Genomic DNA, 15,220 nt, shown 5'->3' on the forward strand with positions numbered 1-15,220 from the left:
CTTCCTCTACCTCCTTCTCCTTCTCCTTCTCCTCTTCCTCTACCTCTACCTCCTTCATCTCCTCTTTGAGCTCCCCCTCTCATTCTCACTCTTCTTCTTCTTCTAACTCCTTCCATTTTTGTTGAAGACAGGTGAACTCACCTGCTGCCTTTTATAGCACACCTGAGTGCTGCGTTTTCAAATTAGCACATGTGTGCTTCCGCACCTGGTATGTGTTTATCCAATTCGTTCATTAGTGTGGTAATTGGCAATCCGGTGCTTTGTAATTACAAGAAAGTAACCTCACAATCCTTATCTGTGTCTAAGGTGTGAAAATGTGTGTAGAGTTTTACAAATCACTGTGTAATGTTTTGCAAAAAGGGTGAAGCAGACATTGTGTGTAATGTTGTGCAAATCTGTGGAGGTGTTTTGCTCATTGGAGTAAAGTTTTGTTAATTGTGTGGAAATTTTAATTTTAGTGTGTAAACAATCGTAAAAAACTGTAAATGGCTGTTATCTTTGCAGCACAAACAGAAAATATGGGGCTTAGTTTCAAACACGAGGAGTGAAAGGTTTCATAGTCCGGGTTAGTTGTAACATAGGGGTGAGATGTAATATTATGATATCCACCAGGGTGATATGTACTGTAATATTATGAAATAAGGATCATGCAAAACATGGATTTTGAAAGCTTTTTAACATAATTGGTGTGTGTGCATAACAAAAATTAATAAATGAGCAAATGTGCACCAGCTTCAACAATCGAAGACTTTTTGTGTGTGGATTACATTAGCACCACGTTCCTATATATTATCAACATACCTATAAGTTCACTTGTAGTATAGTTGCAGTACAAACAAAAAACGTATTTGTAAACTAGTTGCATACTCAATATTTACTACTGTTATACTTAAAGTATACTTAAAAGTAAACTTTTATACACTAAAAGAGGGCCAATTTAGTCCCAAGTAGTATTGAAACAGTTTACTTACAAGTATGCATCTAGTACATTGATATCAGTATAGTTACTACATAAAGTATACTTAAAATATACTTGAACTTCACTTAAGTAAACTTAATTAATACTTAAAGGGATAGTTCACCCAAAAATGAAAATTAGCCCATGATTTACTCAACCTCAAGTAATCCTAGGTGTATATGGCATTCTTCTTTCAGACGAAATTATATATATATAAAAAAAAACTTCCTGGCTCTTCCAAGCTTTATAATGGCAGTGAAATGCTGTTTCTGTTTTGAAGTGTCCATAAAAGTGCATCTATCCATCATAAAACTGCTCCACATGGCTCCGGGGGGTTAATAAAGGCCTTCTGAATCGAAGCGATCCATTTGTGTGGGAAAAATATCCATATTTAAAACTTTATAAACTTAAAATAACTAGCTTCCGACAGACGGCCGTATGCATCGATTTTTACCGTGAAAGTTTGACCCCTGACGTATGACATATTATTAGTTTGAACCGAGAGATGCGTCAAATACTCCTACATCCAGGGGTTATTCTTTTGCCGTAGTCAACTTGCACAAACAAGTTACACAAACTCTTCACTTCAGAAGATCTCTAACTTCTTAGTTTCAGTAAACACAGAAATGAACCGATCAAACTGCACATACCTCTGTTTAGCCATGATTTAAACTGTGGTCGAAAGCTGATGACGCAACACCAGATAGGCCCGCCCTCACGCGATTATGATTGACCGATTGATAAGTTTAAATCTGATTGGCCAAAGAGTACGACTGATCCGCGCTGCCCGGAAAGTCTCAAAAATACACACACACAAATCCAAGGCAATTGGCACACGCGTATGACGATTTGCACATTCACATTCAAGGATACATTTTTTGTAAAGTTTTTGTGCACAGTTGTAAATCTACGAATTGTGTTTTGCATTTGTGAAATGTATTTTATGAATATATAATCTTATTTTGTGCACGTGAATTTGGTTTCATGCATGTGAAATTGGCTACACATGTGTGCATCGAGTTATTAACGAGACAATTCTGCTTCCATAGATTCCTGCTGCACTGTGTGTGACTCGTGCTGTATGAGCAGAGCAGACATTTGCAATAGTTTACAATTGAAACAACCATTATCCAACTGAATTAAATGGTTTTTATTTCTATAAAAAAAAGCAAAACGACAGTGGAGGATGTAATGTAAATGTAGCGGTGGCATATTATATGCTAATTTCACCCTCATGCTCCATCATAGCAATATCGTGAGACAGCTTTTCACTCAAAAGCTCATCACACCCCATTAACTAGTGGTTCTATCATAAAGGATGCATACAACAGTACACAATACAAAAGACTCTAAACAAGACAGTAACAATAAACAGACAATGCCCATGTTCATTCATAGAAGGTTCTCTATGGATGAATGGGGAAGAGTCCTTTTTTATGGGCATTATGGCGTTTCGACCAAATCTAATTTTAATACAAGGTGTAAACAGGGCCAAAGCTCAGGGACTCTCTATAGACATGATGTTTATACTGGGAAAACTGTATTTATACTGGGAAAACCTTAACCCTTCCCATCACAGAAACCTTTTCAAATAAGCTGGTCCAATGGCTGGCCCCAATATAGGTGATTTCAGGTTTTACTTTCCTTGTGGGGACATTTGGTCCTCACAATGTAGGTTAAACAAGCACACACACGCATTGGGTTTCAATGTTTTATGGGGAGTTTCCATATATAAAATGACTTTTATACCATACAAACTGTATATTTCTGTATATCTCCTAACCCTAAACAAACCCATCGCAGAAAACCTTCTGCATCATTATGTTTTCCTCATGGGGTTCAAAAAATGTCCCCACAAGATAAAACATTTATAATATTTTCTGGTACAGTTTGTCCCCATGACAAAGGCAATACCTGAACCACACACCCACACAATGAAAAGTTTTATACATACAACTACAAAATACTTTTATTTAATTTTTAAATATGCATGTTTATAAAAATCGAAATGGAAACAGAGAACAGAACACTGTACAAGTAAATTAAAAGTATGTTTTACAGTGAATAAATCAAGCGGACACAAAAATAGAGAAAACAGGTGTCAAAATTATACCTTTAGGGGTACAACAGCTTTTCACTGAGGCAGTATAAAAGGACATCTTTGTACCCTTTTTACAAAAAGTACATATTAGTACCTTAGAGTACAAATACGTACCTTAAGGTACTACAATTAACCTTTATATGCACTGTAAAAAAAAAAAAAGGTCAGGTCTCCAATTGAACATTTTCTAGTGACTGATCACATCTAATTTTTTTAGTTGGCCAAATTGAATTTCTGTGAATTAAATTGCATCAATTCACGGAAATTAAATTTGGCCAACTGAAAAATTTAGATGTGATCAGTCACAAGAAAATTTTCAATTGGAGACCTGATTTTTTTTTTTACAGTGTGGTAAAAAAGGTACAAATATGTCCTTTTAAGCTGTTGTACCCTTACATGTATAATTTTGACACCTTTTATCTGTGTGTATAACTACAAAATATATACATACTGTTAAAAGACAATCCAATTTTAAGAGGCAAAGAAGGCTAGTTATGAACTCCCCCAATATATAAATACAGTCAGAATATAACGCTATTTTCTTGACCCTCACATCTGTTCATATGGGTCCTTTTTAAAGTTAGCTTAACTTAAATGCATTTGTATCTGTGGATCTATTAGATTTTCGTGTAAAGCAAGCCTAAAACAAACTTTTTAAAAATGAAGTTGTGTTGTGATAGTCCTCTTCTCTTCCTTTGTTATTCTCACTGTTGCTGTTAGTGTGGAGCCACAGTGCTGTATATTGTTCTACCTGCTGGAGGCTCCTGGAAGTGCGAGAACATTTTCAATATACTGCCAGCAGAACAATAAATACATTAAATAAAATATTTCTGTAAAACTTACTAAAATCTAAAATCAGGGTAGAAAATAGGCATTTATTTCTAAGGGGCCATTTAAATGACACCGTTTTCAACTAAAAATGGAAAGCGTTTTATACTTTTGGCCGTTCATTTACACAAACATTCACATTACACCGTTCATTTACATTAACAACTGCATTTTGGGGGCCTGAAAACACAAGCTTTTAAAAACGTAGGGGGTATGTCTGGTTAACTTACATTTGAGCGCTCATCATTTATAGTGTTGTATATCACAGGATCTTCTTCAGGTTTAGAGTAGATCTGCATTTCACACAAACACACAGAAAACAATAAGGAAAAAGATATATCAAGAAATAAACATATGACACAATATGGACAACAGGTTCCATGGCCAACCCAATGTAATGATATGAGGCTTGGGGGGGGGGGGGGGGTTCTTCTCTCATATTTCACTCTAAAAAGTTTTTGATTGGCCTGGAGATTAATGACCTCTTGCCAGTATGAATGATATAAACCAATGCCTCTATGACTTTCAGAATGTAAGATAATCCTCCTACTGCCACACAAAACTTTGGCGCGCTACTCCTCCTGCACCGTTTGTCATACACCCATGAATGAGGTGTCAAATCATGCAGATTATTGAGGAGAAGTGTGCTTTATCTTTTCCCCCAAGAGATTGGGTAACCATTTAGAGCACCCTAGCAACAAGTTCCATAGACTTCCAATTACAGATTAAAGGTTATCTTTGAAATGAAGTGTCATAGAAACATGAGGGTGGGCTCGTTTGACCCAGGGAAGCAAACAGCCAATCATGAATCCCCTTCACTACTTCCTAGCCACACCCTAGTAACCCAAACCCAAAATGGGATATCTTCAAATCTGAATGTCAGAATGTAATAGCAATTAGCTCCGGGTTAAAACATGATAAAAAGAAGTCAAAACGTTTTAGCATCATGCTAGCAAAATGTTAAACGTGTTAGCATCATGCTAGCAACATGGTTATCGTGTTAGCATCTTGCTATCAACATGCTAATTGTGTTATCAATATGCTAATTGTGTTAACATCAAATGACCTCTCTCTAGGTGGATCATAGCATTTGCTAACCCGTGTAAACCAGAAGAGGGAAACAAAGAGTCTCGTATCAATTGCCTTGCATCGCTCCCAAACCCAAAACAATAAGTAACAATTACTTTCTTTTTCATGCCAGCTTTTAAATTAATTTATTAATTTAAGCAAATCGAAAACATTAGGATGTGCAAAAGTAGGCCTACTATTGTCTACAATTATCTGATAATTAAAGACAATTGTAGGCCTGCAATTGAAATTGCTTATGACATGCTTGATTCTCAATGAACTTGCACTCTTCACAACTAAACATGTAAAAAAACATTGTAATGAAATGGAATCACAGTCTTACACCGTGTCTACACCAGACGCGAACGGCGCTACACAACATGACAAAAGCAAATACGTAGATCCTGTTATAATCTATACTGGATGCGGTGCGACATGACAAATTTCAGGCATTAAATTGATGCAACGTTCTATTTCTGACGTACTTCAAACGCTTGTGCAACTTCTGATATGAAGGAAACATGGATGTGCAACAGTTGCTTAGTCGCGTCCAGTATGGACAGTTTCTAGTGGTGTAGACACCCACAGTGTTTCCAATCAAACAGTCAAGATGAGAAGCATAGCTATACCTGGAGCTGTGGCAATATTCTGGTCACCATATATGACTTATATTTTTTTCAAACTGAAAACACATTTATAACACGATACTTTGTGCTATATTACCTTGGCAGTAAATGACAATAACATTTTTAAAGACCAGATAACTGTTCTATTAACATTAGGCTACTGGAAGAATGTTTGTTCATAACTTTAAGAGAACCTTGTCAGAATTGTATTGCCAAAGTTCTGAGAACATTTCCTGTGTAGGACTACAACATTATTGATTAGGCTAATAAACATTTAACTTAAAAGCGCTGTTTAAAACTGCAGTCCGTAACTTTTTGCGCTCTAGCGGTTAATAAACAGAACTGCATGCGTCTTGCGGAAGAACATTACAGCCGGAGCTACTTCTCTCTGTTTATGTCTATGGCGAGTCACGCAGAGACTGTGCTCCTCCGCAGCGGTTCCTACCAGACCGGTCTGAAATAGTCCCAATATAAACACTTATTATAAGTGTACTATAATGATTCAGGGTAAGACAACAACACGGGTTGGAAAATGGATTCATGTTGTGCATTCTCATTATATCATTTTTGTAAATCTTGAATACAAAAAAAGTTATGTAGCTACAGCAGCTTTAAAAATCTCAGTACACAGTAGCATTCAGCTGGACAAAATCTGACATTCTTGCATAGGAACAAGTCAGTGTCAACAACCAATGTTTTTTTGTTTTGTTTTTTACAAAAATTTGCTAAAGCATTTGAGGGGGGGGGGGTACAAATTATCATACAAATATTTTCATGATGCTTATAAATTAAAGGACTTACTGCGTCAGTGGTCCTGCTGTCGTTTCTCTCTCTGTTTTGGTGTTTATCTTGCTCTTTATTTTAAAAAGGGGAACAATAATATATGAAAGTAACAGAATTTATATGTGCTATTGAAATAAATGATAAAAGGCATGAAATGAACTCAAATAATTAAAAATGGAGTGCAGGTCAAACATACGTTTCCATCTCCAGGTGAAAACAGCGACTAGAATCAACAGCAGCAGAAGTGCAGCTGAAACTGGAAGCCACACACTCAGATGATCTCTACGGGAAATAAGAAAACACTTTAAAATCTGTTCATTTATAAAGCACAGAGAGAGGTCTGGAAGTAAATCAGCTGAACAAAAGGCACTAGAAAATAAAGCATATCTAAACTTCCACCAGACCTTTATTAGACTTTAATGCATTTCAGCCTTAGAAGTATAATTACACTCTAAAAAATGCTGGGTTAAAAATAACCCAAGTTGGGTCAAAAATGAACTAACCCCGCAATTGGGTTGTTATAACCCAGCAATTTGTTTGTTTTAAGCAAACATTTAACCCAACCGCTGGGTTAAAACAACCCAATTGCTGGGTTAGTCCATTTTCAACCCAACTGCGTTATTTTAAACCCAGCATTTTTTAAAGTGTAGTTTAAGCTTTATTGTTTTTATTTTAAACAATACAGGAGTACATTTTTTGGCCTTCACTGCCTTCAGTGATATTCTTATTCATGTTTTCTGGTCCACTTCTGCAAAGATAGAAAAGAAAGAAAGAAAAATCGCCAGGGTAATGAGGAAATTATTACATAAGCATTAAAGACAAAGAAATTGAGGAAATATAGCATTGATGATAAAACAGCTAAATATAGAATAATTCTAGGAAGATTATTCTGAAAGCTCATTTTAATGAGAAACGTTTCAATACTAACGAGTCTCTCGGATTGTCTGTGGCCCCGTTTACTGTCAAAAGAGGAGAGCAAAACAATTTTAGTTGTGTTTTATTTTAAATATACTGTAGTAGCAAAATATGTATTAAATGAATAAATGTACCTGGTTCTGCCTCAGTTACAGTGAGCTGAACAGGAACCTGCTGATCTCCAGCAGAGCACCAGTACCATCCAGAATCACTGAGTCTCAGTCCAGTCATCAGCACAGTGAAGGAGCTTCTCCCGTCATCACTGATCTGGACTGATGGATTCTGGGATGTGTCAGTCCTCCCCTCTGTGTAACAGCCCTGATCTTTATATCTGCACCACTGTTTGAGTTTCTTCTGATATCCAGAACTGTAGAAACACTGGACACTGACATTACCACCTTCATGTCCAGATACACTGCTGTTCACCACAGACACATCAGGAGCTGAACACACACAGTCATTGGAGATTATAACATACATGTGTGTGAAGTCAGAGAAGAATGTGATAAAAATAATTACAAATCCTCATACCAGACTGAACCTGGAGATAAAGCTCATAAGTGACAGTCGAGTTTCCTTCAGTCTCCACAGAACAATAATAATGTCCAGTCTGATTGTTCTGCAGGTTTCTCATAGTCACAGTAAAGAGACTGTGATCAGGATGATCAATTACTGACAGATTCTCCTCTATTGTGTTTGTGTAATTACGAAAATTATCAATTTCTGAGTACCAGTATTTCTTCTGCGGTGGGTTTTTCTCGTCATAATGACATGGGATGGTGACAGATCCTCCAGGCTTAATAGTTAAAACATGTTTTGACCCACCGGTGTAGCATTCAACACCTAAACAAACACACAAACCGTTATTATGTCTAGGATTAACAATAAATTACTCTTAATTTGTTCAATCTTCCTATAAAACGCATTAAAAAGCATCATGAACAGCTGAGCATAAAATCTGTTATTGCAAAATGATAAAGCAGGATCCATTAGAAACAAAGACATTTCCACATTTAATACTCACCTAAAATGAGCCAAAACCCGAATGAAATGTAGAACATTTTTTCCTTTGCGTATGTGGCCATTGTGTAAGTTTCTCTTCCTGTATCTTGAGTTATTTTGCTGTGTCTGTAGTAACTGCTGCACTTCCCTTTTCCCCCTTCATATAACACTCAAACATCTTGCGCCACCTGGCTAAATGAAGTGAGAACAGACACTAGATTTCAAGTTATGTTCTGGTCACACTTTCTTTTAAATCTGTTTCGATCTGGGGTTGCAGCTAGTAACGCACACATTGTTTATCAATCACAAATAATTATATGATGACACTTTACCAGCACCAAGCCCTCTTTATCTGCCTGAAAACTAGGCTGGGGAAACCCAGCCGGATCTGCCTGTTATTTGATTTCGCCCTGCAGCTCAGTCTGGAAACATGTACATATTTCTATCCGGCTTCTGTTACAATTTTGCGGGGACCAATCACAAACCGGCTTATCCACCTGGCGCTATTAGCGGGTTTAACACAATGACGGATAGAGAAATAGAGAAGCGATGGATTGTTGGTCTGATTGGTTGAAGAACTATCCAATTGCGTACAGAGACATTTAAAGGGGGGGGGGGAACACTCAGTTTCAGTCAGTCTCATGTCAATCTTGAGTACCTATAGAGTAGCACTGCATCCTGCATATCTCCGAAAAGTCTTTATTTTCATTATAATTATAAAAGAAAGATGCGCTGTTCCGAGTCTTTCCGGAAAAAGCCGTGCGGCTGGGGGCGTATCGTGTGGGCGGAGCTAAAGAATGTCGAGCGCGCGCCGCTGTTACTGTGTTGAGTGCATCTTAAAGCTGCGTCATCCCTAAAAGCGGAAAAAAACTTTATTCAACATAAAAAATGGCTTTTAATCAGATACAGCCATACATCTATGATCCGGAATCAGACCCAGAGGCTGAAGTTGAACAGGAGCAGCAGCAAAAACGACTAGAGCAGGACGTCAACTATGTGGTATAAGTTACACTAACTATATAATATGTTTAGCGGCTTGTGTTATTTAGAACACCATGTCAAGCGCGAGTGTTACAATGTGTGTGTGTGTGTGTGTGTGTGTGTGTGTGTGTGTGTGTGTGTGTGTGTGTGTGTGTGTGTGTGTGTGTGTGTGTGTGTGTGTGTGTGTGTGTGTGTGTGTGTGTGTGTGTGTTTACGCGTGGTTTGTGAAGACATGATTTGTAGTAAGCGGACTGGTTTTGCGCGTCGGGCTAGTGTTTACATAGAAAGACATGGAATAGTAGCGCATTTGAATGAAGAACCGCGCTTATTTAGTTCAACATATTTCCCCATTCTTTGTGTATTGTTGTTTGGAGTGCTTTTACAATACACAAACATACACATATAGTGGCCAGCTAAACAAATGTACACACACTATACATCGCATGCTCCATTGATCAATACGTGATCATGTTTGGGCTACTTGATGGGCATAGGCAAAAACAGACATTTGAAGCAGTCAAACCTGCGGTTCCAACGTTGGGACCTTTATCGTTGGGACCGCTCCATCCTTCAGTATTAGGCGATCTGAAAATCCGGCGTCGAACTGGGCCTTGCTTATAAAACAATCGGCACCGAAATGCAGGGAACAGACATAAATATTTGCGCAACTCAGTTGTTGATCCGGAAAAGCAAATTCCATCTGTACGAGCCAGCGCTTTGATGGGCGTAGCCTATTGCTTTCACGCTCTCTCTCTCTCTCGCGCGCGCTCTTCCGGTAGAATTGTCCGTACGGCCCATACAAGGAAATTCCGCCCTGTTGACGTCAAGCGGACCCATGATCGAAAAAAACTTTCCGAAACTTATGACTAACAGGAAGTACTAATTTTGGCAAAGAAATACTCCCATCAAACGTCCACCTTAGCTTATGAAACGGTGTCCATGTTTAGCATGGGAATCCAAGTCTTTAACAGTGCCAAAAGATCAGTATGCATGAAACAGCATTTCACCCCCCCTTTAAACTATGCCCGTTGATCACGCCTCTTGTGCAGTAGAAAATACAGAGCAGACTCCCCAGACCAATGTTCAATCTCAAAAGCTTGAGCATAGTCTGGTGATAGCCAGACAACCTGAAAACATGACGCGTGATTGTTTCGCTTTTTGAGAAATAAACTATATTTTATTTTGCATATCCAACATTTTTCTTCTACAGTCAAAAGTTTTGGTTCTTATGAATTTAAATAATATCTGTTTTATGTGTATGTTTCAAGTTACAACACTATGAAACTTTTGTGTCTTGCGGAAGAACATTGTTTTGGTTGTGATTTATCTCTGCTCATCTGTGTGGATGAATGTGGTTCACGGCACAACTGTACACAATGAAAACAAGTGGTGCTTGCTGCAGAGCCAAATGGCGTCCAGCTCTACCTCTGTGGACCTAATGGGTGGAGCTTGACCTAATTTAGGTTTAAAGGAACACGCCACTATTTTTGGAAATAGGCTCATTTACCAACTCCCCTAGAGTTAAACATTTGAGTTTTACCGTTTTCGAATCCATTCAGCCGATCTCCGGATCTGGCGGTAGCACTTTTAGCATAGCTTAGCATAGATCATTGAATCTGATTAGACCGTTAGCATCTCGCTTAAAAATGACCAAAGAGTTTCAATATTTTTCTTATTTAAAACTTGTCTCTTCTGTAGTTACATCATGTACTAAGACCGACTGAAAATGAAAAGTTGTGATTTTCTAGGCCGATATGGCTCGGAACTATACTCTCATTCCTGCGTAATAATCAAGGAACTTTGAGCCGTACCATGAGTTCAGCGCAGCAATGATATTACACAGCACCTGAAAATAGTCCCCAGCACACTCCACGTTGGTTATGTTGACAGAAGTTAGCCTATTTTCAGGCGCAGCGTAATATCATTGCACCTGCTGACAACCTCAGATGATCTATTACACAGTGTCATGGCTTACTACACCAATATGGAGAATCCATGGGTGACAAACTAAGTACACCCTCACAGCTTCCATGAATTAAGAGTATAAGTAGCAGTGAGGCGTTGCTAATCAAATGCCTTTGATTAATTGATCATCAGTAAGCGTGACCAACTCTATAAAAGCAGAAGTTTTGGCAGTTTGCTGGTCTGGAGCATCAGGTGTGTGTTAACACAATGCCAAGGAGGAAAGACATGAGCAATGATCTTCAATCTGAGAAGGGTTATACAGCCATTTCCAAACAATTTGTCGTCCATCATTCTACAGTGAGGAAGATTATTCCCAAGTGGAAAATATTTGAGACAGTTGCCAATCGTCCCAGGAGTGGACGGCCCAGAAAATTCACCCCAAGGTCAGAGCGTGCAATGCTCAGAGAAACTGCAAAAAACCCAAGAACTACATCTCAGACTCTACAGGCCTCAGTAAATGTTAAAGTTCATGAAAAAAAACAGGACAAGTATGGTATGTTTGGAAGTGTTGCCCGGAGAAAGCCTCTTCTCTCTAAAAGGAACATGGCAGCTAGGCTTAGGTTTGCACATTTGCATCTGAACAAATTACAAGACTTTTGGAACAATGTCCTTTGGACAGACAATGATCCCAAGTACACCAGCAAATCTGAAAAAGAGGCTGAAAAAGAAAAGGATCAAGGTGTTGCACTGGCCCAATCAAAGTCCAGACCTCAACTTGAATAAAATGCTGTGGCAGGACCTAGAGCTGCACGATTCTGGATAAATTGAGAATCACCTTTTTTTTTCGTGTAAAACGGAGAACGCGATTCTCCCACGATTCTGAAGAAAAAAATTAGACAACTAAACAAAATGGTAATTACTTTAGTCTATTTAAAATATATATTAATTTTAACTAAAAAAAAAATTATTTGAATGGAGTCAATGTCTCATTCATCATGACTTGTTTTATTGGATGAATCAGTGTTTGTGAATAAATGGATGATTCAATGACAAACACATTTTTAAACACTCTTGTCGCCACCTTTGGCATAACGATAAGCAGTACAATACATACATGTGTTAAAATACTTTTTTTAAAAGATGATTTACTCTTATTTTGATCAATACCGTGTTTATACCCAAACTATGAACTTGTACCCCCTGTTATTTACACATGTAACACATAAATAACGATAATGTGTGGTTTTAAAGACTGTTTGTTTGTGAAGCTGCTCAATACATGGCAGCTCGTGTTTTATCACTGCCCATATCAATGCATGAGAGCGTTCACATCGGAAGCGTGGAGGCTGATCCTCTCACGGTGCGTGTTTTCAATTTTCGAGTGTTTTTGATTCATTCCTTATATGGAAGTTCACAGGAATTAATTGGAAATGGCCGTTCTGCTCCGCTTGCTTTGCTTCAGTGGACACCCGTCATTCATTAACATGGGCAGCGGCAAAACACGTGCTGTTCACCCTCCGCTGACGTTTGCTATGTGAAATCATGCTCATTTAGGCATACGATCGTATGGGTGTTTGAATCGAGATCGCAATCTTTTAACGATTAATCATTCAGCTCTAGCGGGACCTTAAAGGTTCCCTAGAATGAGTTGAAACACTATTTTAAATTGTTCTCTGATAGAGGGTATGTGGCTTATTTAATGGCAAAAATTGTCCAGATACGGTTTTACAGGTCCATTTACAACCCTAGAAATTGTCCCTAGAATAGTCTGTTTTTGCCTTATTTGGAAGGGTCATGAATAGTATTTATTTATTGTAATGCTTTTTTTCTCAGTTGGTCAGAAAAAAAGTGGCAGACGTGACATTTTCTTGTGAAAATTCTTATTTTGGTCATCGCACAGTATCCACACCGGTGCGGTGACTGACAGCCACACATAGACGGCTACTCAAAACATTTGATTCATCCGCTGAAGAGCCGTGCCGATGCACATAAAGATGATAATTTCACAAATAACTACAATTACAGGTTTCAAACAGAGATGGCGACAAAGAGACAACTTACGGACTGCAGCTACCCTTTAAGGTACGCACTATGAAAAAAGCAAAGGAAAAATTATTTCTTTGCATTTTTTTTTCAATTATGATAACAATAACAACAATCAATATTTTTTTTTTTAATTAGACCCTACAGTATTTTAGATAGTCCTCTACCAAACGGTTGAGACGTCTGTTCATAATGAAAGAACAACATTCAGAATGTCATATTAAGTGCAATTTCTTGACCAATAAAAAATCCGATGGCTGCTATTGATGGCTCCAAACACATCAAGTGTGTGCGAGAGAGTAAGTGAGTGAGTCTGTCAAAGAGAATGTGTGTGTGTGTGTGTGTGTGTGTGTGTGTGTGTGTGTGTGTGTGTAAGAGTGAGTTTGTCTGTTAGAGAGAGTGTGTGTGTGTGTGTGTGTGTGTGTGTGTGTGTGTGTGTGTGTGTGTGTGTGTGTGTGTGTGTGTGTGTGTGTGTGTGTGTGTGTGTGTGTGTGTGTGTGTGTGTGTGTGTGTGTGAGAGAGAGAGAGAGAGAGTAAGTCTTTCAGAGAGAGAGAGAGAGTGAGAGAGAGAGAGAGTGTGTGTGTGTGTGTGTGTGTGTGTGTGTGTGTGTGTGTGTGTGTGTGTGTGTGTGTGTGTGTGTGTGTGTGTGTGTGTGTGTGTGTGTGTGTGTGTGTGTGAGAGAGAGAGAGTGAGTGAGTGAGTGAGTCTGTCAGAGAGAGAGAGAGAGAGAGAGAGAGAGAGAGAGAGAGAGAGAGAGTGTGTGTGTGTGTGTGTGTGTGTGTGTGTGTGTGTGTGTGTGTGTGTGTGTGTGTGTGTGTGTGTGTGTGTGTGTGTGAGTGTGAGTGAGTGAGTGAGTGAGTGAGTGAGTGAGAGTGTGTGTGTGTGTGTGTGTGTGTGTGTGTGTGTGTGTGTGTGTGTGTGTGTGTGTGTGTGTGTGTGTGTGTGTGTGTGTGTGTGTGTGTGTGTGTGTGTGTGTGTGTGTGTGTGTGGACTGGTAATCCCTACGTTATGGGGACAAAATAGCTAATTTTACCAACATTAACTAATTTTACCAACATTAGCTAATTTTACCAACATGAAATAATTTTACCAACATTAGCTAGCTTCTCTACCATAGAATGACAGCTCAACCGTTTGTTAGAGCATGTTTTGAAAAAATTAATTGACCCTTATAAGACTTATTTTTGTTTAATTAAGTTACATAATTCTGTTTAACAACTCTTCTGAAATGATAATATGTTTACAAAATAGTCTTACCTTTAAAAGTCCCGCCGATATGCGTCATCAAAGGACGAGTACATTTTCGCTGTGTCACGTTCTGTTTGAAGCTGAAAAGGCATGCTGCTCAAAGACACAGTGCCATCTAGTGGATTGTTTTTAGCATTGCACAACTACACCAAACGATAGAGATGGCTCATTCAGGTTGAGTTAAGCTTGATGCATTTTTTCAATGAAATATAGTGACTTAACCCTTGTGTGGTGTTCATATTTTTGTTATTCAGCCAGTGTTTGTGGGTTTGGTGGACCCGCTGCATTTTTGGGTTTTTAATTCAACACAATCAAAAAATGAGTTTAGTGTTTTAGTATGAGGACACAGATGTCGTCATAAACCATGTTTACGTTGTAATACCCATGTCATTATACACATTTGTATCCTCATAAACCATGATATACATGAACATACACACACTAACAGCAGGTCCTGACAGGAGGAGGACAGAGTAAAGGTACACATGGGACCTACAATTTCCACACTTTTATTAGCACCGGGTCCAGTGGACCCGAACATCCTGTGTGTAATATAAATGTGTAGGGGGGGGGGGGGGGGGGGGTACAGTGTGTGTTCATTGAAAATGTGTTCTGATATATATTCCTCACAGAAAATGAGCCAAGGCCAATGAGTCTCAGTTTAAAAAAATAATTAATCGTATAATTTTTCTTTTGATAAAAAATGAAAACGGGTCCAACAGACCCGAACACCATACAAGGGTTAAAGTGTGGTCTACCAA

At 38.5% G+C, this 15,220-nt stretch overlaps 1 protein-coding gene across 2 annotated transcripts; it reads right to left on the reverse strand.

The window, feature by feature from the left end:
• Positions 1 to 2,088: 2,088 nt before the first annotated feature.
• On the reverse strand, positions 2,089 to 8,443 carry LOC307128679 (polymeric immunoglobulin receptor-like). Of its 2 annotated transcripts, XM_079820621.1 has the most exons (9): positions 8,304 to 8,416; positions 7,811 to 8,122; positions 7,414 to 7,722; positions 7,293 to 7,323; positions 7,056 to 7,112; positions 6,561 to 6,646; positions 6,383 to 6,435; positions 4,118 to 4,180; positions 2,089 to 3,823 (listed from the first exon to the last, which is right to left on the reverse strand). In XM_079820621.1, the coding sequence occupies exons 1-9, from the start codon at positions 8,362 to 8,364 to the stop codon at positions 3,776 to 3,778; spliced, it is 1,020 nt and encodes a 339-aa protein (XP_079676747.1). In that variant the 5' UTR covers positions 8,365 to 8,416; the 3' UTR covers positions 2,089 to 3,775. The 2 variants fall into 2 exon arrangements, with proteins under 2 accessions (XP_079676747.1, XP_079676748.1); XM_079820622.1 differs by lacking the exon at positions 7,056 to 7,112 and having other exon boundaries at positions 2,658 to 3,823; positions 8,304 to 8,443.
• Positions 8,444 to 15,220: the final 6,777 nt, after the last annotated feature.

Source organism: Gobio gobio, assembly GCF_949357685.1.
Source record: "Gobio gobio genome assembly, chromosome: 6".
NCBI classification, from domain to species: domain Eukaryota; kingdom Metazoa; phylum Chordata; class Actinopteri; order Cypriniformes; family Gobionidae; genus Gobio; species Gobio gobio.